Source organism: Suncus etruscus, chromosome 5 (assembly GCF_024139225.1).
Source record: "Suncus etruscus isolate mSunEtr1 chromosome 5, mSunEtr1.pri.cur, whole genome shotgun sequence".
NCBI lineage: Eukaryota > Metazoa > Chordata > Mammalia > Eulipotyphla > Soricidae > Suncus > Suncus etruscus.
Genome location: NC_064852.1, coordinates 97,491,668 through 97,515,396, shown reverse-complemented (window position 1 = coordinate 97,515,396; position 23,729 = coordinate 97,491,668). Strand labels below are relative to the sequence as shown.

Genomic DNA, 23,729 nt, shown 5'->3' with positions numbered 1-23,729 from the left:
AATAATGCCAGTTGATAGTTATTCAGAGAAACACAAAACAAATAAGATGAAGTAATAATGCCAGTTGATAGTTATTCAGAGAAACACACTGTGGGTGGCCCAGGGAAAGATTATATTATACCAGGAAGGAAGAGGTCAGCATGTATGTTCCACAAACAGTCTCGTCCTAATAGTAGTGATAGCAACCACACAGGATGAGTTCTGGGGTAATTACCTTTTCCTATCACTTTTATTTTTATTTTATTTTTTTATAAACTGTACTTGAATGATCCCCAGGATAATATAATTGCAAGAAACATGATTTGTCTCCTGAGCTTACCAAGTGGGTATCTATAGTCTTATGTTTGGGTATCTGATAAGAGGTGAAGGTAATCAAAGGAAAACATGGGTACATAAGGAGGAAGCAGATACATTTAGAAGAAAATTTAGAAACCACATATTTAGTGTTTTATCTAAGGCAGTATCTAATCTTACTTTTATTTAGTAACAGACCAATTACCAACTTCAAATTTTACTTTTGAATAAAATCCACAGTGTATTTTCTTCCCTTAAAAAGACACTATCAAAACATGCCATAGCAATTTGGTTCTGATTATTACAACACAATTGATGATCAGAAATCTAATGGAAGGGGTGTTCTGAACAAAGTGACACTTTCATGACTCTTTTACTAAGAAATGGAAAGAGGATTTAGTATTTATTTTCTGAATGTTAATGCAGATCTGATTACTGTCTGCTTAAGGTACTGTGGACAAATGATCTCATGAAGTGACTCCTACCTCCATTTGACAGAAAGAGCAAATGTTACAACCTAGACAGCAAGTCTACTTAAACTTCATCCATCAGAATTGAGGAATTCAGTCAGAGGGACGGAACTCAGGATTTCAATATGTAAATTAGTTCTGGTTATTTTTTTCATTTTGTTTTAAGGCTACACCTGGTAGTTTTTAAAGCTTACTCCTGACTGTACTCAGGAATAACTTCTTGGCAGACTGAGAGAACCACATGGTATTCTAAAAATCTAACCCTGGTTTGTCCTGTGCCAGGCAAGAGCCTTACCCACTGTATTATCTCTACAACCCCAATAGTTTATTATTTAAAATATATAGATATATTTAAAGTTCTATTTTATTTATTTATTTTTTCATTTTAAGGACTGAACTAGTCAACATTGTCAGCAAGATTATTAACAACCTATCTTTGTCCTTTACCTGTTCCTCTCTATGACTAGCAAAGTGTCTAAAGATCTACACTTTCAGTAACAAAACCTTATTTGCAGGAAGGACCCAATATTAATTACTTATGCTTTTATTGATGTGAATTTAAGACATTGTATTATTTTTCTATGAAGTTTTATAGAAGAGCCTTACTTAGGATTATGGAATGTTAAATGGAAAAGATATATAATACAATATTGCCACCCCAAATTTTTACATGAGTAAATTTCCACCTTTTTTTCTTTTAAGGAAAAACAATCTTTAATTAATTTAAAGTGAAAAAGCAATGTCACAATTTTGCCTTGATAGACAAGTTCCTTCATTCAACTAAGCCTAGCTAAATTTTAATAAATTGTTTAAAGAAAAAAGACAAAGCCTAGAAAATCTGAGACAGCAAACCCATCTCTGATCTATAGAGAAACAGAAAATAAACAGAGAAGAGAGGTGCTGTCCCTGTGCCCAAAGAGGAAGTGATGGGGGTGAGATTGTACATATAGAACCTCCTTCCCCTTCATCACCTGCAGTCTTTGTGCTTTCTATTTGCTGTCCCAGGACATACCAGGTCAACTGCAATCAACTCTGAAATAGACCAATTCTGAGAAGAAGGGAGTCCTTTCCAGTGGTCTCAGTTTCAAGGTCCGCTTCAGCAAAATCTCTTTGCTATACTTTAAGACTAAATTTAAATTCATAAGCAAATTCAAAACACATCTTATGACATTGTTTTCATCTTCTTGTTTACCCATGTGTAAGGACAAAACATCATCAGACTAATATCTTCTACCTAGCACGTTAGGAGAGAAAAGTAACTTAGGATACTTTTAGAGGTTAGGTAAATAAACCGGAAAACAAAATCTAGAGATCATCAACATAAACAGGATTCTAAAATCAAATGACAACCAAAACCAATGCAACCAGGCAGTTATAAATTTCTCTCCAGTTACAGTAGGTCAGTAGCTGAATGTGTTCATGAGACTATAATTACTATTCAAAAAAAAGTATCGATCATTTTAAGCCCCTTCTAAATTAGATTAAATTTACTAGATACTCACAAAGCCTTTACAAACACATGACCTCAACTCCATCCACTGAAAAGACTTTTAGCCTCCACCCAGTGTCACAAAAAGGCTGACTCACTGAGTCTTCACCCAAGTAGATTGTCAGCCTGACAGAAGCCAGCACCACCTCCTCAAGAGGATCAACGTGGTCAGTGAGGCTGGCACAACTCTTCCTTCTCCTGGCACAGCTGACAGCAAGCATTCAGGTAACCAGGGACTGGGCTGGCCATCTAGTCCTTCATTTCTCATGTCACTCTTTAAACTGCCTTTGGTTTTCCTCATGTTTATAAAATGATTCTGTTGACTTTGAAACTGTGGTCAACCGTTGCTATTTTTAAACATAATATATTATAAGCAGTGATAGACACTGAAACTATTTCAGCCCAGAAATGAGGTTACCTGGGACCTTGCCTGCAATTCCCCTCGTCTCTTTTTAGTGTTCATTAGTACCTTGAATTGGGAATTAAATCTATATTTATTACATCTATGTCTATCTGACACCTTCTGTGAATCTTGTGATTTAATTTGAAACTGGAAGGAGGAGTCTAAAAAGATAGAGTAGAAATCTCAGTTGTCTTTCTTACTGGGACAAATTTATTCTCATTGCAAGTCTGATTTGTTGACTACTGACTTTTCTGTAGTACCAGATGCTGGTGTGAGTGGATGGCCCCATACACACTAAACCAAGAAAGAAAGAAAAAAACTTCAAGGCTATAAGGAAACTGGAAAATTAATCATAGTGCACTCTTCATTTCTGATTCTGGGATAACCACAATTAAACATTCACATATTTACTCTGTTTTATAATTCAGAGATTAGTCTTTTACATGGAACCTTAAACCCAAGGTCTATTTTCACTTTAACTGTTGACATATAGTAAGAAAGGGAGAATACCGGGAAAGTGGTTTCTCTGCCCTTACTTTTGGCAGCCCTTATTAGAAGATTTATGAGGCTCTCACCAAGGCTTTTTTCTTTTCTTTTTTTTTTTTAGTAGTTTGGAGTGAAGTTTAAATAAAACTTTAAGGTTGTACAGATAGTTCCAAAATTCCCTTCTACACTATCTGCACAAGAATAAGGATTATTCTGTAGGAAATATTCCCCGATATTCATTAGGGGATATTTTGGCTAGATGACTGCAAGAAGTAAAGGTTGTCGTCTTTGAATACATTCCTTGAGATTTAGAAAATGTGTTCAGCACTTAGAACAAACATCAATGTTTAAATACAAGTAAGAAGTCATTATCTCACATTTTTAATGGGAGAAAATGGGAATTTGTCTTTAAATTCTTATCACAAAAGTACCTTTGTCCTGGCACCTTCTTTACAGATTCCAATCTTTTACTCTATAGATTCATTTTCTGTGTTTATATATATAACTTTAAATATTCTAATATTTCTTGCAAAACTTGGAACTATTGATTATAACTATATGAAAAGTATAATATCTTGCTATTAGTGACTTTTATTTATTCAGTAGCCAGAAGTCAAGAACTCAAAGTTTATAATGGTATTTGCTACACAAATGCAGTACCCCTTCCTCCAATAGGAGGTGGTGGTGGGAATGTTGCACTGGTGAAGGGGGTGTTCTTTACAAGATTGAAACCTAATCACAATCATTTATGTAATCAAGATGTTTAAATAAAGAAAAAAATTTAAGTTATCTAATTTAAAGTGTGGATCTTATTATAATTAGTAATTATCATTAGCTTCTGCCCTAATAATTAAAAATGTTCAGTTATTACCACAATCCTTAGATTAGTGGAAAGTCTTGTTCTTTTCTTTCTTCATTTCTTCTACACGTTTATTAAATACCAAATAGTAATATAAAAGATATATGTAGCACCGGGGCCAGAGAGATAGCATGAAGGTAGAGCTTTTGCCTTGCAGAAGAAATGTGGTTCAAATCCCAGCATCCCATATGGTCCCCAAGTCGGCTAGGAGAGATTTCTGAATGTAGAGCCAGAAGTAACCCCTGAGTGCTGGCAGGTGTGACCACCCCCCAAAAAAACACAACCCAAGATAGATGTAGTGCCAAGAAGGATCACACAGCCCAGTCTCTTGGAGCTGAAGGGGAATCAGGTGGCAGTGGATTCAATAACAGAATAGAAGTTTAAAACACAGATGGTGGAACATGGTGGCATAATAAACCGTCCAAGAACAAATAATATCTTGAACCAGTTGGTTTGTATTTAAGAATTGCTTCCTTTTTATAAAATGGAGATTATTTTATTGTGTTTTAAGTTAGGTAAATATTTCTAAAGACTAGCAGAAGGCCTACAATACAGTAAACATTCAGTAAACAATAATTGTAGCTATTGTTCCTACCTAAATTAGTCAAATAAGCATACAAGGGACTCTGGTTTCTCTTGGAATTTAAACTAATTTCTACTGAGTTAACTGAGAACCTCTCTGGAAAGAATCTCCAAGAAAATTTGAAATGACTCTAATTCAAATGTCTCAATCAGAATTTAGGCTTTGTGAATATTGTGTGATTATAAATTCACAAGTGATGTCATATGCAAATTTGTCCTTATTTCCTGCCTCCTATCTTCTTGATGAAAAAAAAAAACCAACAACATTTAATTAGATGTTAGAAAGTAATGCTAATAAGACCCGAGTGATGATACAGCAAATAAGGCACTTGCCTTGTATGTCACCAACCCAAGTTCTATCCCCAGGCACCCACCCCATATGGTTCCTTGAGTCTACCAGAATATGACCTGAAAACAAAACAAACAAGATCAAAGAAAGCAATGCTAACAATAGTAGAATATGAGTTATATTTGTATATAGCAAAGGTTTTCTAGGGTCAGAGAGATCACACAGGGGGTTAAGATGTTTGCCATGCATGCAACTAACTATAGTTTTTCTTCTCAGCATCACTTTGCCCCACAAACACTATTGGGAGTGACTCCTGAGCTCAGAGCTGAGAGTAACTCCTGAACACAGCCATGTTCAGTCCCCAACATAAAATTTAAAAATTAGTTATTCTGGTTAAGACTTAAAATTAAACTCTAGCAAGTTGACACTATGAAGAAAAGCTGCTCATGGTGCTGTGACTGTCTGGACCACTAAGACAAGTAGAGACATTTTTGACATTTTGACCTAGGCAGGACTTCCCCAATGTAGGCAAGCCACCTGTATACAAGAGATAGATTCCACCACCAAGTCGTTATGCAGAACAAAATATCCCAAACCCTGAGCATGACACACTCATTCCTAGATTTGAGGAGTGCCTAGAAGAGACTGCTCAAGGAGTGGAAATGATTGAGCATGCATGAAGATAAGGTTTTTCTTGGGGGACAGGCAGTGAATTATTTTATTTTATTAGGAGCTTTCCAAGCTATTATCACTATTTTAGAAATAAGTAAATGAAGCAACTAAAATAAGTAATAAGTCCAATGATGATCAAGCCTCAGAACCTGCCTGATTCTGAGTCTGAGTTTCTAGTGTTTGTGTGTGTGTGTGTGTGTGTGTGTGTGTGTGTGTGTGGCCTCAGATTTATACTAGATAGAAAAATATTTATTAGCAGTTCAGAGGCCTTTGGAATCAACTGCCCTAAGGTACTAAAGGTATTGTCAATCCCTTTTCATGATATCATTCATGGTCTTGAAGACGTCATTACCAGTGGACAATGAAGACTGTTATACATTCATTCTACATTGTAGAAAGATAAATTGGAAGACAGCTGAGCAAGCCTAAGCAACTGATGTAAGTGCTCTGGATCTCTGGATTTGGAGCCAGGGAGTCATGAGGAGTGAGCGCATGGGGCAGAATAGAGTTGAGGCAGCTTATTAGTTGTTGTAACTCATTTACTTATCTGGGTCAATGACCCCTTGGGCATCAATCAGCCTCTGTGTGTAGGTAGTTTTCCCAATCACTCTGACCAAGGCCTGCTGTTCAGAGGTGGCCTCTTGGCTAAAATACTATTTGAAGTCAAAGGCATAATTGGCCTATGAGCAACTTGGTCAATGACCTAGAGAAATATAAAATCTAGAAGCTGAAGAAGAAAAAATATTTGGGAACAATGACCATTGGTATAAGAATAACTTTAAAAAATTCTAGGTTAGGGGCAAGAGAGATAGCATGGAGGTAGGGTGTTTGCCTTGCATCCAGAAGGATGGTGGTTCGAATCCCAGCATCCCATATGGTCGATTTCTGAGCGTGGAGACAGGAGTGACCCCTGAGCGCTGCCGGGTGTGACCCAAACATTTAAAAAAAAAATTTAGGTTAACATTGGAAGCCCATGGAGTTTAAACTTCAGCCAGGATACTATCTAAATGACCCCTGGGACAGAGGTAAGCCTCACAGGGACAATATATATATATATATTTTTTATGTGAGCCAGTCTTTAACAATTAAAGTTTCCCTTTGTCATTGCAAGAAGTTGGGAATATGGAAGGAGGAGTTTGAGTGGTATATGGAAAAGACAGGAGAAAAGAGGAAATCCAACTGTTCTGGTTTGAGTTTTTTGTTCTCCAGTAGTTGTGGAGACTTTTCAAACAGTAAAGGACAGAAAACTTGGTGGCCGAAGTTATTAGATTCTAAAGTCCTGGCCTTCTTATATATTTTATTCATAGATCAAAAAGCAGTTCAATGCAAATCTTTTCTCAGAAAAATTTATTTTTCCTTGTCAAGTTTTTATATTTTTATTGATCTTAAGTTTATGGAAAAGTTGAAAGTGCAGTTCAGGGAAACCAAGAGATAGTTCTTTGGCTATAGCACCTGCTTTGTAAGAATGAAATCACAATTTTTACCTCCAGGATCACCTCCATGTTTCAAAACTAATTCTAATAGGTCTTGCTTTTTGTGATTGACAGTGATGTTGAGTGTTATTCTCAGTGCTGCAACTGATCTTTTATTTTTGAATTGGGGGGAGTCACAGCTATTTGTGCTCAGGACTTCCTTCAGGCTGTGTTCAGGGATCATGTCTGGATCTCAAGAATGCCAGTGATAGAAACCAGGTTGGCCACATGCAAGGCAAATGTCCTGCCTACTGTACTATTGCTTGAGTCCCACTCTGAGCAATCTTGAGCTGCCATATCAGGTGAGTTCACGCATCTGTGTTAAGCACATGCATGAACATCACACACATTTAAAAGAGGATGACCCCAGCAAGCACCATGGCTGATTTTACAAGTACCACACCCAGATGTATGAGTACCACAACCAAGTGTTCATGTGACTTCCAGTTATTATAACACCAATAAAGGGAAGAGAAAGGGGGTGGTGAAATATAGTATGACTCAGAATCCACACATTTCCCTATACTTAAATTCTCATTCTATTATATTATATATCTCATGTGATTTGTTTTTGTTTTGTCCTATAGCTGATAGTGTTCAGGGACCATTCCTATTCCTGACACACTGTGCATGAGTTGCTCTCAGTGGTGCTCAGGGAGCCATGTGGTGTCTGGGACTAAACCTATGTCAAGCATGTACTCCAGTCCTTCCTCAATGTAATTGCCCCTAGCATTTACTTTTTGCAGTTTTATATATGTATATATACTCACATATATAAACATTTTAAGACATATGTGTCTTATGTTTATTTATATATATTCATATTATTTTGTGACATTTTTGAGAGCAATGAAAGATATGGTACTACTTAAACTATAAATATTTTCTAAAGAAAGAGCAAGACAATTTGCATATATTTGTAATAAAAACTATCAACATTGAGAAATAAGCATGAATGTGATAATACTTATATGATCTAAACACCTGACCCAAATTTTACCATTTAATCTAACGATAACAAAGAAAAAAAAGTGTGTTTCTTGTTTCGAGATCACATGGTTGTTACAACTCTTTTATTGTGTTTATTCTAGAATAGTCCTTGGTTGTTTTCCTCATGATTTTTGAAGAGAGCTTTTTTCATGATTTTGATGCTTTGAAGAAAGCATATCATGTATTAGGTAGAACTAGGAGAGTGTCTTTCTGAATGATCAATTTCCTTGATCACAGGAATTAAACATGTACTCAATGTACCCTTTAATCATGCACCCATGTGCCCAATGTGCCCAATATGCCCTGGCTACTGCAGTTAATTTTTATCACTCAGTCAATGTACTAACTCTGAAACTCCTCCACTGTGAAAGAAATTTTACTCTATTTTTAAATAGCTACTTAAAAAGATGAAGTAACATTGATTTACAACACTATGAAGTTTCAGAGGATGAGGTTTCACACTTGCACAAGTGTTTAAACCACAACACACCCACTACCCTATGTCTATATGTTTACCAGTTGATAACCTTCTTGGCTTTCTTCTAGTAACCACTATTCTGTGACATAGCCTAACAGTTTATTTTTTTATTTTATAATATTTTCTTCTTTGTTTCTTTACCTACAAGTAAAGTCATATGGTATTTGTATTTCTTTAGTTGACTTAATTCAATTTAAAATCAATTTAAGTAGATTGTGCAGATATTATTTGAGATTCTATTATTATTTCTCATTAAAATATCACCATCTAGTTTTATTTATATTTTTTATTTTAATATTCCAAATAATATTTAATGGTACATAATAAAACATGAATGTGTATTTTTTGTCTAATACAAAGGGGTATATTATTTTATACAGTCTTATTTTGCCTTTTTTATACAGTCTTATTTTGCCTTTCTTTAAGCACTTAACGATTATTTTAATTTCTTTAAGAAAACCATCTAGTTTTAGCGTCTATTGATTGCTCTTGCCTGAAACAATTTTTCCTACAACAGTTGACAAGTGGTGGTTTTTAAAATAATTTCTTAATCCCAGGAGTCAGAGAGATAGGTTTAACCAGTAGGTCATTTTCCTACTATGTGGCCAAGCCAGGTTCAATCCTTCAGGACCCCATATGGGCCCCTCAACCGTCAAAAGGATCCCTGAGTGAGTGCAGAACCAGAAGTAATCCCTGAGCACTATCATGTGTGGCCCCCCCAAAAAATCCCAAAATTTCTTTATTCCTTTTACACTTACTAGTTTTCATATTAATTTTTCTAGTTTATGAGAAAAGTCTGGCTCAAAAAGACTGACATCAAATGAGTTATACATGTAAAATTTTAATGTAGAGTGATTCACAGGTCATGATGCACTGAAAATAGAAGTTAATTAGAAGTAGAGCAATAACTCAAACATATGAAAATTAAATAGCTGAACAATCAGTAGATTAAAGAGTATGTCAATAGTTTCCTGGAAACAAATGAGAATGAGGAGAAAAGCTACCAGAATTTGTGTGATACGACAAAAGCATCATTAAAAGGAAAGTCATAGGGACCAGAACAGAGGCACAAGTGGTAGGGCATTTGCCTTGCATGCGGCTGACCTAGCATGGACTGCGGTTAAATCTTCCAATGTCCCATATGGTCCCCCAAGCCAGGAGCAATTTTTGAGCACATAGCCAGGAGTAACCCCTGAGCATCACAGAGTGTAGCCCAAAAAACAAAAGCAAAAAACAAAAAACATTTGTAAGGAAGGAAAGGCCAATTAAATAACATAACTATACAATCTAAAAAATGGGAAAACAAATTCTAAGCTAGTAGGGAGAAGGAACTAATAAAATTTTGAGCAGAATTAATTAATTGAAATTCAAAATGATCCAAAAGATGAATGAAGCCAAATGTTGATTCTTTGAAAAAATAAACAAGATCAGAAACCACTAACAAGATTCACAAAGAGAGAGAGAGTTGTAGTTAATTGAATCAGTAATTAAATGGGGTATATCACAACTGATAACAAATAAATGCGAAGATTCTCAGGATTACTTTAAAAAATGTGTGCCATAAAACATGATAACCTAGAAGCAATAGATATATTGCTGGACTTCTGTAGCCTTCCAAGGCTAAACCAAAAAATATGAAACACCTGAAAAAAAAACCTATCAGTCTCAAGGAAATAAAAATTGTAATCAAAAGTCTCTTTCAGGGGCCGGAGCAGTGGCACAAGCGGTAGGGCATTTGCTTTGCATGTGCTAACCTAGGACAGACTGCAGTTTGATCACCCAGCATCCCATATGGTCCCCCAAGCCAGGAGTGATTTCTGAGTGCATAGCCAGGAGAAATCTCTGAGCATCACTGGTGTGCTCCCCCAAAAAAATTCTCCCCAAAAACAAAAGCGCTCAGATGGATTTATTAATGATTTTTTTCTTTTTCCTTTCTTTCTTTTCTTTTTTGTTTTTTGTTTTTTGTTTTTGGGCCACAAACCTGGCGACACTCAAGGGTACTCCTGGCTCTATGCTCAGAAGTTTTTCCTGGCAGGCTTGAGGAACCATATGGGATGCTGGGGGTCAAACCCAGGTCTGTCTTGAGTCAGCTGCATGCAAGGCAAATGCCCTACCACAGTGCTATAACTCTGGCCCCACTGATGATTTTTTTTCAAACACTTACAGAAGAACTTCCATGGCTGGAGAGATAGTACAGTGGATAAGATGTTTCCCTGCATGTGGTTGATTCAGGTTTGATCCACAGCAACCTATATGGTCCCCTGAGCCTACCAGGAGGGGTGCCTGAGTGCAGAGCCATGAGCACCACTGTGTGGCCTGAAAATAAACAAAATAAAAGCAAGGATCTACTATTCATCCTTTCTAGGCTTTTTTAGGAAATCTAATAAATAGAAACTCTCCCAATTTTTATAAAGCAAACATCACCCAAAACCCACAAAAACCAAGACACCACCCAAAAAAAGGGGAATTACATACTGATATCCCTGATGAACATTGATGCAAAGATCCCCTACAAAATACATCAGATAGAATCCAACAATTTATCAAAAAGATCATATAACAGGACCAAGTGGAATTTATCTTGGAAATATAAGGATGGCTTAATATTCATGAGTCAATCAACATAATGCACCATATCAATAAAAGAAGAAATGTCATATGATCATATCAACAAATGCAAAAAAAATTAACAAGATCCAGCACCCATTCATTATAAAACTCTCAACAAAATGGGAATTAAACAAGCTTTCCTCAGCATAGTCAAAGCCATATAATACAAGCCACAGAAAACACTATTTTATTAAGTGGGATAAAACTCAAAGTTTTCCCTCTAAGATCAGGCCCAAAACAAGGTTGCCCACTTCTGCCACTTCTATTCAATATAGTACTGAAAGTACTTTTCATAGCATGTAGGCAAGTACAGGGATATTGAGGGTATCCAGATAGGAAAAGAATAAATCTGGCTGTCTCTACTTGTTGATGACATATTTAGAAAACCCTAAAAATTATGCAGAAAAATGGGTTTGTGAATGGCAGACTATAAAAGTATATAAAATTCTATGGCTTTCCTACATGCAAAGAATGAAATCAGAGAGAAATACTAAAAAAATATTTTATTCACAATTGTGCTCAGATCATTCAATTTTTCTTTTTCTTTTTTTTTTTTTTTTTTTTTTTTTTTGGTTTTTGGGCCACACCCGGCATTGCTCAGGGGTGACTCCTGGCTGTCTGCTCAGAAATAGCTCCTGGCAGGCACGGGGGACCACATGGGACACGGGGATTTGAACCAACCACCTTTGGTCCTGGATTGGCTGCTTGCAAGGCAAACGCCGCTGTGCTATCTCTCCGGGCCCTCATTCAATTTTTCTATGGTCCATCACCCTTACATTAATTTCTTTAATACCTGTTTCCCTTTTTATTAATTTTGAAGAATTATCTTACCTTTGTGAGGGGGACATATGCAGCAGTACTCAGGGATTATCCTGATTTTTATGCTCTGAGATTACTCTTGGCAGTGCTCAAGGGATCATATGGCATGTCAGGTATTAAACTTTGGTCTACTGTATGCAAACAAGTACCCTATATATTATCTTTCCAACAGTTGTCTTTACAAAAGTCATTTTTTAAAAATTACTACTTTCTCAACCAAATATAAATAAATGTTCTTGAACTATTGATTTGTTTACTCAGATACATTAAAAATATCCTATTCTTCCATCCTGAACTATATAATGGCTTAATATTTCTAATTTGAATATTGTTTCTAATTTTAAAGGACAATATCTTCTTCAGTTCAAGAAAGGAGTGTCTCTGTTACATACAACAAATATGCTCTTTTGGCTATTAGCCCTTCTTGTTCTCTGTGGCTTCTTATGGAATTATAAAAGACAATTTAAAATTCCAGATATTGCTGAGAAGTACATTTTTATCACTGGGTGTGATACAGGCTTTGGAAATTTGGCAGCCAAAACTCTGGATAAAAAAGGTTTTCATGTCCTTGCTGCCTGTCTGACTGAATCAGGATCAGCAGCTTTAAAAGCAGAATCTTCAGAACGGCTTTGCACAGTGCTTTTGGATGTAACAGACCCTGAGAATGTCAAGAGGACTGCCCAGTGGGTGAAAAACCAAGTTGGGGAAAAGGGTAAGTACAATGATAGTTGTGGGGGGGGGTGTGATCGTGGGAGAACTAGAGCTAATGTGTTTTATTTTATTGTATTTCAAGAATGACTCCTAAAAACCTGTGGTATACTAAAGATTACACAATTCATAGGAGTTCCTGAGTTCCAAGTTGCAATCTCTCTCTCTCTCTCTCTCTCTCTCTCTCTCTCTCTCTCTCTCTCTCTCTCTCTCTCTCTCTCTCTCTCTCTCTCTCAGATTTAGAACTGAGTTGGCAATATTCACTTTTCCTGGTCATCTCCTGTGAAGTACTGCTCCAGCCACACATATGTACATATGTCAAAAGAGATTGGAAGCTAAAATTTTATAGAACAGAAACAATCCCCAGTTACCATTTGGATACCTGAGATATATTGCCCACTACAAAATAGATTTTCAATAGGAAAGGACAAAAATCACCTGAGAATTTGAGTAGAGATGCTTAAGGTGTCATGATCTATCAGACAGATATTTTGTGTTAGACAGTCATTTTCTGACTCCTTAGAAGACTCTCTCCATATTCAAAATAAGCCAAGTGAATAATGAAACTTTTTACCAAAAATAAACATTAAATAGGTGGCCAAATGTAGGGTGATGCCTTTCACACAACTAATCCAGACATGAACACACAGTTCTCCAAGCAATCTCAGGAACCCTTCCTAGGCTTATTTCAGAGCCAGGAGTAAGCCCTGAGCAAATTTGGGTATGACTTCAAATTAAAATAAAAATAAAATAAAAAAAACATATTGTTCTTTGTTGAAAGAGAAAAGTTGACAGATATTCTCTGGCATGCTCATTTAGCAAAGTACAAAAATTAGATCTATTCAGCGTACGAGTGAGATTTAATGCCAAAAAAAAGTCTTTTTGACACTATTGGTACTTTAACATTGAGCTGTGTAAAAGGGCTTTACTGTAACAGAGCTTCAACTATTTAAATTTAGTCTGCTACCCTGTCTGCTAACACTCTCCCAAACTACCAAGTATTTCAAAGCAGGAATTGGACTCCACGAATATGGCGTCATTTTGTAAAGCAGGTGCTATATTCCTGCCTACGGTGCCTGAGTACCTGGCACCTCCTGTCACAGCTTCCTTCCTTCCTCTCTTCTAGGTCTTTGGGGTCTCATCAACAATGCTGGCATTCTCGGAGTGCTGGCTCCCACTGACTGGTTGATAGTGGACGACTACAGAGAGCCTATTGAAGTCAACCTCTTTGGCCTTATCAGTGTGACACTAAATATGCTTCCCTTGGTCAAAAAAGCTCAAGGGAGGATTATCAATGTCTCCAGTGTTGGGGGTCGGCTTGCATTCTGCGGAGGGGGCTACATTCCATCAAAATACGCAGTAGAAGGCTTCAACGACAGTTTAAGGTAAAGCAAACATCACTATATTAGGAAATAATCATTTCTAATAGTTATTGAAGTTTTTGTTTTCTTGTTTGTTTTTGTTTGGGGGCCACACCTGGCCGTGCTCCAGTGTTAACTTTTGGCTCAGGCCCTGCCTTCAGTAATCACTCTTTGCAGACTCGGAAAAATGGGAAACTGGGAATCAAACCCAGTTCAATTGCTTGCAAGGCAAGCACTATGCTGTTCTATATACAGGACCACTGGTCTTGTTAAAGATATTTTGACACTGTGTTTAGTACTTTAAATTATTCCCAGTTTACAGATGATATTTCTGAAATCAAGAAAGATTAGTTATCGTTTCCAAAGTCACCCAGCTAATAAGTGATAGAATTATCAGTGGTAAGTGGTAAGTGATTGAATTGATGTCTTTTAATTTCTTTTACTGTTAGCATTGATGCATGATACTGAGAGGGGTAAAAAAATTTACATTCAACAGGCTATTTGTTAAATAAGAATAAGAAATAAGAGAAATTAAATCAGTGTAAGCCTCTGCATTAGTGTTACTGCTCGCTGCATATGCAACAATACCATATTATCAGTATAAATTATCTTGTAAGATAAATGTATTTGTCACAAAGTGATGTTTGTATTTTTCCTTTCATTGTAAGGCCTAGACCTAGATTTCTATGCATCTTAGACTTCTTTATGCTCCCACCCCCAAGACAAAAAAAATAGGACCAAAAAAGTTAGCTTTTCTCTAATGCACCATTTCAAAATAAAATCAGAGAAAGGAGGTGCTAATCAAAAGTGAAGAGGGGAAAACATTGATTACATAATTTTTGCTGAGGTATCGCAGAGTTCAAAACAAAGGATCAGTTTAGCAAAACTATCTTCATTAGCCCCCGGTATAGATTTGAGGGAGTTTAAAATATTTGAATTCAGCAAGGTTCTTTATTAGCTTTATGCCTTTTTCCAGTATTGGGTTTACTCAGGTTTTGAATCAAACATTTTTTAATGTAATTCATTCCTTTTTCATTTTCTAGGACTCTAAAGCTTAGGCTTTTATGTCCTTTGAGTTTCACAGGTTCCTATCACTTTGTAAAGCATTTTTTTTCTCTGCAATTCAGATCGGATAATTTCTATTTCTCTGTTTTCAAATTAATTTCCTTTCATTCAGCATCATTCTTCTACTGAACTGAATGAGTAAAAAAGTTGTCTTTCTCACACACAGGTTTTCCTAATGTTTTTGATATAAGTGATCTAATTTTTCTAATGAATGCTTAGAATAACAAATAACTGAACTTTATTAAAATTCTATGGAGATTATAGGTATTACTGTTTCAGTAGACATTCTGAGTATTACAGTTGTGTTTGGGCCACACTTCTAACCTCCTATATAAGATTGTTCCATGTGCAAAGACTTGGCAATATTATTTACCTCTTCTCACCTTTGCATTAACATGGTAGCCAGTCTAGATGAAAAATTGATCCACCTCCAAGTTCATTCTCTAAGTCAGATCAACAGAGATACCTGTACAATGCACAAATAATGCTTTTTTTCTTGCTCTTTAAGAGTATTTTCCATTCAGAAGTTTCCTTTTTAGCCATCTCCTTCCCAAAATTATTCCAGTGACTGAAGAGATAGTACTGCAGGTAGGGTACATGCCTTGCATGCAGCTAACCTGAGTTCTATCCCCAGTATCCCATATAGTCTTCTGAGAACTACCAGGAGGAATTCCTGAGTGCAAAGTCAGAATTAACCTCTGAGCTTTGCAAGATATGACAAATGCACACACACACACACACACACACACACACACACACACACGTGTCCCAGTTGTTGAGCCATGTGATGAGAGAAGATGAGAAAGATGAGAAAAAGCAATAAAGTTTCTTCCTACCATCTTGTCTCTATATTAACTTTTATGGGAAAGGAAGGTTCCCTCTTTCAGATATTTAGCCACCTACAGGCTCCCATTTCTCTGTGACTACTACCAGTATTATAGCCACAAAGTTACCTAAAAACTGCACTATGAGAGAATAAAGGGAAAAAATGAATTTAAGAAATAGGGACTTGCTTCTGAGTATTTGCATAGACCTCTAGCTCAGATGATGGGCTTCTCTAAAAGACCTCTCTATTCATAAATGATTTTTTTTTGTTTTGTTTTTGGGCCACACTCAGTAACGCTCAGGGGTTACTCCTGGCTATGCGCTCAGAAGTCGCTCCTGGCTTGGGGACCACATGGGATGCTGGGGGATCAAACCGCGGTCCGTCCTAGGCTAGCGCTGGCAAGGCAGACACCTTACCTCTAGCGCCACCACACTGGCCCCTTCATAAATGATATTTTTCTTTCTATTCCTGAGTAGTTAATTTGATTACAGAAGAGAAGGCTCCGGATTGGAGTAAAATAAGAAACATGTTGCTAGTTCAAAATATGAGCTTCTCCCATTTGCTTTTTAATATTTGTATTTAGAGTTCTTTTTTGTTTTGGTTTTGGTTTTGGTTTTTTGGACCACACCCAGTGATGCTCGGGGATTACTCCTGGCTATGCACTCAGAAATCACTCCTGGCCTTGGGGAACCATATGGGATGCTGGGGATCGAACCAAGATTCGTCCACGTACAAGGCAAACACCCTATCACTGTGCTATCAATTCAGCCCTAACATTAGGCCTAACTTCATGCATTCAGTCTCAATTGAGTAGCTGTGTGTCTGATCTATTTCACCTAAAATGACACCTATTACTATCAGCTTAAAGCTCGTAAATTGCAAGTGGTTCTATCAGTTAATGTTTTAGGAGGGCATGGAGGCACATTATAATTGGGTAAGTAGGGACTAGAGAGACAGTACAAAGGTTATGGCACATTTTAATAAGATAAATAGGGGTTAGAGAAACAGTACAAGAGTCAAAGTGTTTAACTTGTATGCAGCTGTCCCTGATTTGGTCGCTTACAATGCATACAATCCCCAAACATGACCATGAATGATCTTTGAGCAGAATCAGGTAAGTTGAAGCCAGGAGCACATCAGAAAAAATGATGGATAGAAATGGAGCAGGGTTTACATAATGAACTATGCACATATGTAGAAATTCTTAATAGTAGTATGGTGTTTAGAACATAATTACAGCATAATCCTTTAATCCAAAGGGGCAAATGTTCAATGAGACAGGGCTGTTTCTATAAGATGACTGTATAGAAACTGTCTTCTTCAGTTGAGGTAGAAAAAAGACCAAACAGAAGGAATAATGAGTCAGTCTTTTCTCTATTGGTCCTCCCAATAGAATATACCCCAAATTATCAAAATATAATTTATGCAGGTAAATCTCCAGCAGTTCAGTGCAGCATTGATAGAGAGGAGATGGGAGGACAAAAAAAAAAAGATGTCTGAACAAGTGGTACTGTGAGAGTAAGAAAAGCAAAAGCAAAATTATATATAACATTATTACAGTATTCATCCTTTTATTTTATTAATCAATCAATTATTGAAGGTTTATGCTATGATCTGTTTTTAGATCTATGTTTAGCTTGCTATTTAAAAGTCATATTATTTTACTGAAATTAATAAGGATAGAGCAACTCCATTTTGCCATTTTATCATTTTTCCAAGAAATATACACAGTATATGTATGTATGTATGTATGTATGTATGTATGTATGTATTCACAGTATATCCAAACAATGTTTCCAGGCACTAATGTGCATGTACACAAATGAAGGACCACATAAAAATGAAACTTTTTATTCAGAGATCTGGGATATGACCTCAGTTTTTACATTGTCCTCTTGATTGCTCTGCATGAGACTTGCAAGGCAACCAACTATACTAGGTCTGAAAGTGATCAATAAGGAGTGTTTCTTTCCAAATCATGCAACTGACTTTGGAAATGGTAACTACACAATCAGGCCACAGTTCAATGGCAGCTCCAGAGAAAGGAAGGTTTAGGGGCAATAGTTCAATTTGCAAAAGCTGTCATTCCTTAAGACTCATTTGTCCAGCAAGTCTTATTTACTACTTTGTACCTGCCTGGCAAGCTGAGTTGATTAGTTTAAGCCATTTGTCCTGGGACTGTCAGCCATATTTATGAGTGAGTAGACAGAAAAGTTTCCCAAAGACCCATTAATACTGCTACTTTATAAAATTCAAATGAGATAATATGATGGGTAACTTAAATATAATAAAATTTTAAAAAAACTTGTTCTTTTTAATGTAATAAAAATTCAAATTCTTTCAAGGTCAAAGCAAACTGATGGGTGGGAGGCAAACACAGATGGGAAGGACCATGGTGGAGGGAAATGGACACTGAAGGAAAGATTAGTGTTGAAACATTACTCCTGATGTTGCTTGGGGCACCAAAAGGAATGATGGAGATCTAATTCAGGTTACAAGGCAAAGGCCCTACTGCATGTACTATTACTTCCCAAGTATGATTTTTAAACATCTTACTTATGATGATGTTTTCTGTAAGTGGATATTCTTGGTGTAAGTAGAAGTCATCATTAACTATGCATCAATATTCATATGATGGTTTCTAATATGCTGGTTTGCTTTAAGAAAGGGCATCATGCTCACCCTATAATTTGTTATCCAGTGCATTAAGACACATTTAGTTTAATGTGATGTCATGATGAAAGAGCTTACTGATCACCATAGGGAACAGGTTAGTCATGTTGGAGACTGTCACACTATGTCCTGTTGCTCACCTTCATTTATAGTGAAATCCCCTTGGATTAGTAGAATGGAGGGTATAACAAGTTCAACCAGTCATTAATTCATTTCAGCATCATGTACTTGATTACTTGGAAGAAACCTGTCCTGATCCAGAACACTTGGAAGTGTAAGGAACACTGGAGCCCAGTCAGATTTAATAATCCCTTTCTTGTTCTCTCACTACCCCAGGTCTCTCTCAACCACTTCACCTCAATATTTGTTGGCAAAACAATAGGATAGAACAAGACACTTTCCCAATGCAATCAATTCTGTGTTTTTATGAAAATATTCATAAGAAAACAGTCACTTACATAGAATTAAGCATCCAGAGCTGTATTAAACGTTTTCAATACTGTTGTGTGTTTTTCTTTCACAGATTGGACATGAAAGCCTTTGGTGTGCATGTTTCATGCATCGAACCAGGAATGTTCAAAACAGCACTGTCAGATCCAGTACTGGCCATTAGAAAGAAACTTTCCCTCTGGGAACAATTGTCTCCAGATATCAAACAACAGTACGGAGAAGGTTACATTGCCAAAAGTGAGTTTGTGGGTGAATCCAGGATCCTCTGAAATTTATTGTCTTGTGCTCATGAAAGAGGAACAAACATAAATTTATTTTGTTTTTGTTTGGGGGGCCACACCTGGTAAAATGCAGGGCTTACTCTTAGCTCTGAATCATTCCTGGCAGCATTCAAAAGACCATTTGGGGTGCCAGGGACTGAATCCAAGTCAGCCACATGCAAGGCAATTAGGGTTCCTGCTGTACTTTTGCTCCAGTCCAGTAAACATAATTTAACAATTAAGTTCTGAGATAAGGAAATTGCTCAAGTGATAGATCACCTGCCTAGAAGATGTGAGGTTCTGAACTCAATCCCTAGCACTGCATGTGCTTTTTTACCCCAGACTCCACCACAGCACTGCTAGATGTAATCCTGGTGGCCCCCAAATATTGCTAGATCTGATTGCTGTACTGCAGGGCTGTGGCATTAAACCATTGGGCTAGACTGAGTCAAGCAACAAGGATTCCTCTTTATTCTAGTATTATTTGGCTTCTTGGAGTATTTATAAATAATTATGATATGCCAAGTTTTAGACTATAAGTGTATTATGGATTATATCACATGTTTTTCAAAAGAGTTGTATTAGCAGAAATTGGGAAACAACTAGGTTTACATCTGGTACATGAATCAAATACATATGCATGGACAGAAGCTCATAATCTTCACTTTTGCATTTATGTCCTGTTCTTAGTAAATACCATCCATTGATTCAATATTGTTCAGAGATTTGTTGATGTTACAAAATAGAAAGACTCTGACTATTAATAGCAAAAAAGTAACCTAGTACAGCTATAAAACTATGAGTCTAAACAGCAAACAATAATGTTGATTCTTTGCTTCCTTTTTTTCCTTTTTCTTTATTTTTTGTTTTTGGGCTACACCCTATGATGCTCAGAGGTTACTCGTGGATATGCACTCAGAAATCGCTCCTAGCGTGGGGAACCATATGGAATGCTGGGGGATCAAACCTTGGTCTGTTCTAGGTTAGTGTGGGCAAGGCAGAAGCCTTACCACTTGTGCCACCACTCCAACCCCTTGATTCTTTACTTCTTACACATAATCCATCACCCAAGAAGGTGTGGACTCTAGTTGACCAATAAATTCATACAGGAAACTAGTATTGTTAGTAAATAAGTTTGTATGGGGCAAGTCAGGTATGAATAAGCCCTAGATTACTGGAGAGAATGATTAGGTGGAAACTTCCCAGAGCAGGAATGCACAGGAGGCAATGGACAGAAGAAGAAGCAACATAAGTCAGACTGAGTAATGGATGGAAGAATAATGCTAAATATTAGATTATGATTACTATCATATATACTTACCATGTATTTATCACCAGTCTAGGTGATTATTGTTTGAAATGCCCAAATACTTGGACTAGTGCTCAGGTAGGGCATTTGCCTTGCATGCAGCCAACCCAATTAGATCTCCAATATTTCATATGGTCCCCCAAGCCTTCCAGGAGTGGTTCCTGAGAGCAGAATCAGAAGTAACCTCTGATCACCTCTGGGTGTGGCACAAAACCCTAAAGTAGTAAGTAAATAAATAAATAAATAAATCACCCAAATAAGTAACTGGAGATAGAAATATATCTTAACCTGTAGAAACAGAGGCACAGAGAAAGAATCAATACTGCATAACTGGTAGCAGAGAGCAAAATTTGTGTCCAAGTTTCCTGACCTGTCCATGAACTTGAGAGGCTTACAGTATGATATAAAGAAGGCATTGGGGATCTGGTGGAACTTCCTGTGTAAGGACTTCACCTATACTTCAAACTCCGTAGCCCTGAAAAATCTTCACTTACTGAGTTCCCATTATGTGTGAATCAGTACCCCAGCTCTTTGTGTCTGTCAGACCTTCTGTGATCCTGCTTCATCCATGGGCTTGCTTGGTTAGACAATGGCTGCAAGGCCGGAAGTTTTCAAGGTGGAGCCAAGAATCAACTCAGATGCATTTGGGAGGTTTTTGAAATGACTAATTCTTCCTCTACACATCAACCCAACAATATACATTCCATTCACACACACACTGAGAAAGAAGTTCGTGGTCCCCTGGATCAACTAGATAGTGAGGTCTGAGAAATCTGCCAGCACTAACTAACAAGCCACTATTAATTTAGAAGGTCCACCATAGTCAACTATTTCTCACTCACATTTTCCTACTCTGCTGATAATAATATGTTCAGAAACAAATTTCTCACTTAAAAAATATTTCTTGGGGCTGAAGAGATAGTACAGTGGGTACAGCATTTGCCTCTACATGGCTAATTTGGATTCGAGCCCCACTATCCCATATGGTCCCTGAACATCACTAGGAGTGATTCCTGACCATAGAGCCAGGAGTAACCCTTAAACATCTCCAGGTGTGATTAAAAACAAATAAACAAAAAGTTTTCTTTGTTTGATATTGACATGAATACTTTTTAAATGCCTTTGGATCATAAATACTGTTCTTGTGTCTTAAAAATATTTCATATCTGGGTCCTGGACCAGATATCTTGTTTCAGAAGGCATGGAGTCCAATTTTGTTCCTGTTGTTCTTTTTGTTTGTTTTGGGGTCACACCCAGGGCATTCAGGGGTTACTCCTGGCTCTGCACTCAGAAATTACATCTGGCAGGCTCAGGAGAGTATATAGGACATATGGGATTCCAGGTTTCTAACCTGGGTGGGCCACATGAAGGCAAACCTCCTACCTAATGTGCTATTGTTGCAGCCCATCTTCTGATGTTCTTATTAAAGTTTTCCTATTTAAAACTTGGGGCCCAGGAACTGGAACAATAATACAGTGGATAGAGCACCTGCCTTGCACACTTCCAACCCAGATTAAATCACCAGTATGTCATATGATTCCCAGAGCACTGTCTGAAATAATTCTTGAGTGCAGAGCTGGAGAAACCCCTGAGTGTCACTGGATGTGCCCTCTACAAATGACTTAGGGGCTCAGATATACTCACTAAAAGGTAGAGCACAAACACAGTAAGAGTTCAAAGTAGCTACTATACAGTCATAGGGAAAGCTCAAAGGCTGATCACATTCACAGCCTGTAAGAGGCCCAGGTATGATCCAAAGTACTATGTGGTCCTCTGAGCACCACTGGAAGAAACCCCAAAGCCTAAAGCTGGAAGAAGACTATCATCTATGTGGTGTGTGATGTCATTCCTTTGACTGTAGAGTAGCTACTTTGAACTCCTACTGTATTTTCATTGTTGCTCTAACATTTCCTCCCTGGACCAGCACCATCTGCATCTTCTTGAAATTTGATAGAAATTGAAATTGTTAAGCCCCATTTAACAGCTACATGTCAGGCATCAGAGGTGGAACTCAGCAATTTAGACTTTGGCCTGACCCGAGAGAGACTCTGCTACCCACCCAAATATGAGACAGATAGCTGCATCCTTTCCTGAGAAGTAGATGCAAACCATCATTATGGGCTTCAGTGATGGTGGTATATTTAATATAAAGTTATAAGTGCCTCCTGCCCCTAACACCTTAGCTTCACAAAATTTTTACCCTTCTTCCAGTAACAGTTTCTTGTCTCCTTTCACAGGTATAGACAAACTGAAAGACACTAAAAACTTTGTAAATCTGGACCTCTCCCTGGTGGTGGAATGCATGGAGCATGCCCTCACAAGTCTCTTCCCTAAAACCCGTTATGTTGTTGGAAAAGATGCCAAGGTTTTCTGGATTCCTCTGTCTCACATGCCAGCTGTTTTGCAAGATTTTTTATTGTTGAAACATAGAATAGAATTGGATAATCCCAAAGCAGTGTAAGTTGGTTAAACCCAAATGCCTGCCCTAGGCTATGACATCCACTGGTTTCTTCTTCATTCAACTTCTTTTATCTTATACAGTCTCATTTAGATGATGCTTCCTTTAATAAATGAAGGATCTTTTCATCATGAATGATGTTCCCAGATCTCTTCTCAAACCTTCTTTAAAGGGGCACAGCCATAGGACTTTTGCCTTGCACATGGCTGCCCAGGACAGACCTGGGTTTGATCCTTGATGTTCCATATGGTCCCCAGAGCCAAGAACGATTTCTGAGCGCATAGCCAGGAGTAACCTCTGAGCATTGCCAGGTATGCTCCACCTAAATAAAACAAATTAAAAAAAAAAAACAAGATCATAATTGTACCATACTTGGACCTGTCTTCATGGTATGATAAGGGAATTAAAAGTTTCTTTATCTAAAAATGATCACCACCTCTCCCTACCCCATACTTCTTTCCTCAACTCTAAGAATAACTCCAGAATATTAAAGGTGCTCCTTATAAAAAAAAAATATTCAGAACTGGGGCCGGGAAGGTGGCGCTAGAGGTAAGGTGTCTGCCTTGCAAGCACTAGCAACCGAGGTTCAATCCCCCGGCGTCCCATATGGTCCCCCCAAGCCAGGGGCAATTTCTGAGCTCATAGCCAGGAGTAACCCCTGAGCATCAAACGGGTGTGGCCCAAAAACAAAAAAAAAATTCAGAAC

General features: G+C 37.4%; 1 protein-coding gene across 1 annotated transcript; it reads left to right on the top strand.

Moving 5' to 3' along the window:
* Positions 1–12,282: 12,282 nt before the first annotated feature.
* On the top strand, positions 12,283–23,026 carry DHRS9 (dehydrogenase/reductase 9). Its single transcript, XM_049773525.1, has 4 exons — positions 12,283–12,625; positions 13,748–14,006; positions 19,070–19,233; positions 22,803–23,026. Exons 1-4 carry the CDS (start codon positions 12,313–12,315, stop codon positions 23,024–23,026), a joined length of 960 nt encoding a protein of 319 aa, XP_049629482.1. The 5' UTR covers positions 12,283–12,312.
* The last annotated feature ends 703 nt before the right edge of the window (positions 23,027–23,729 follow it).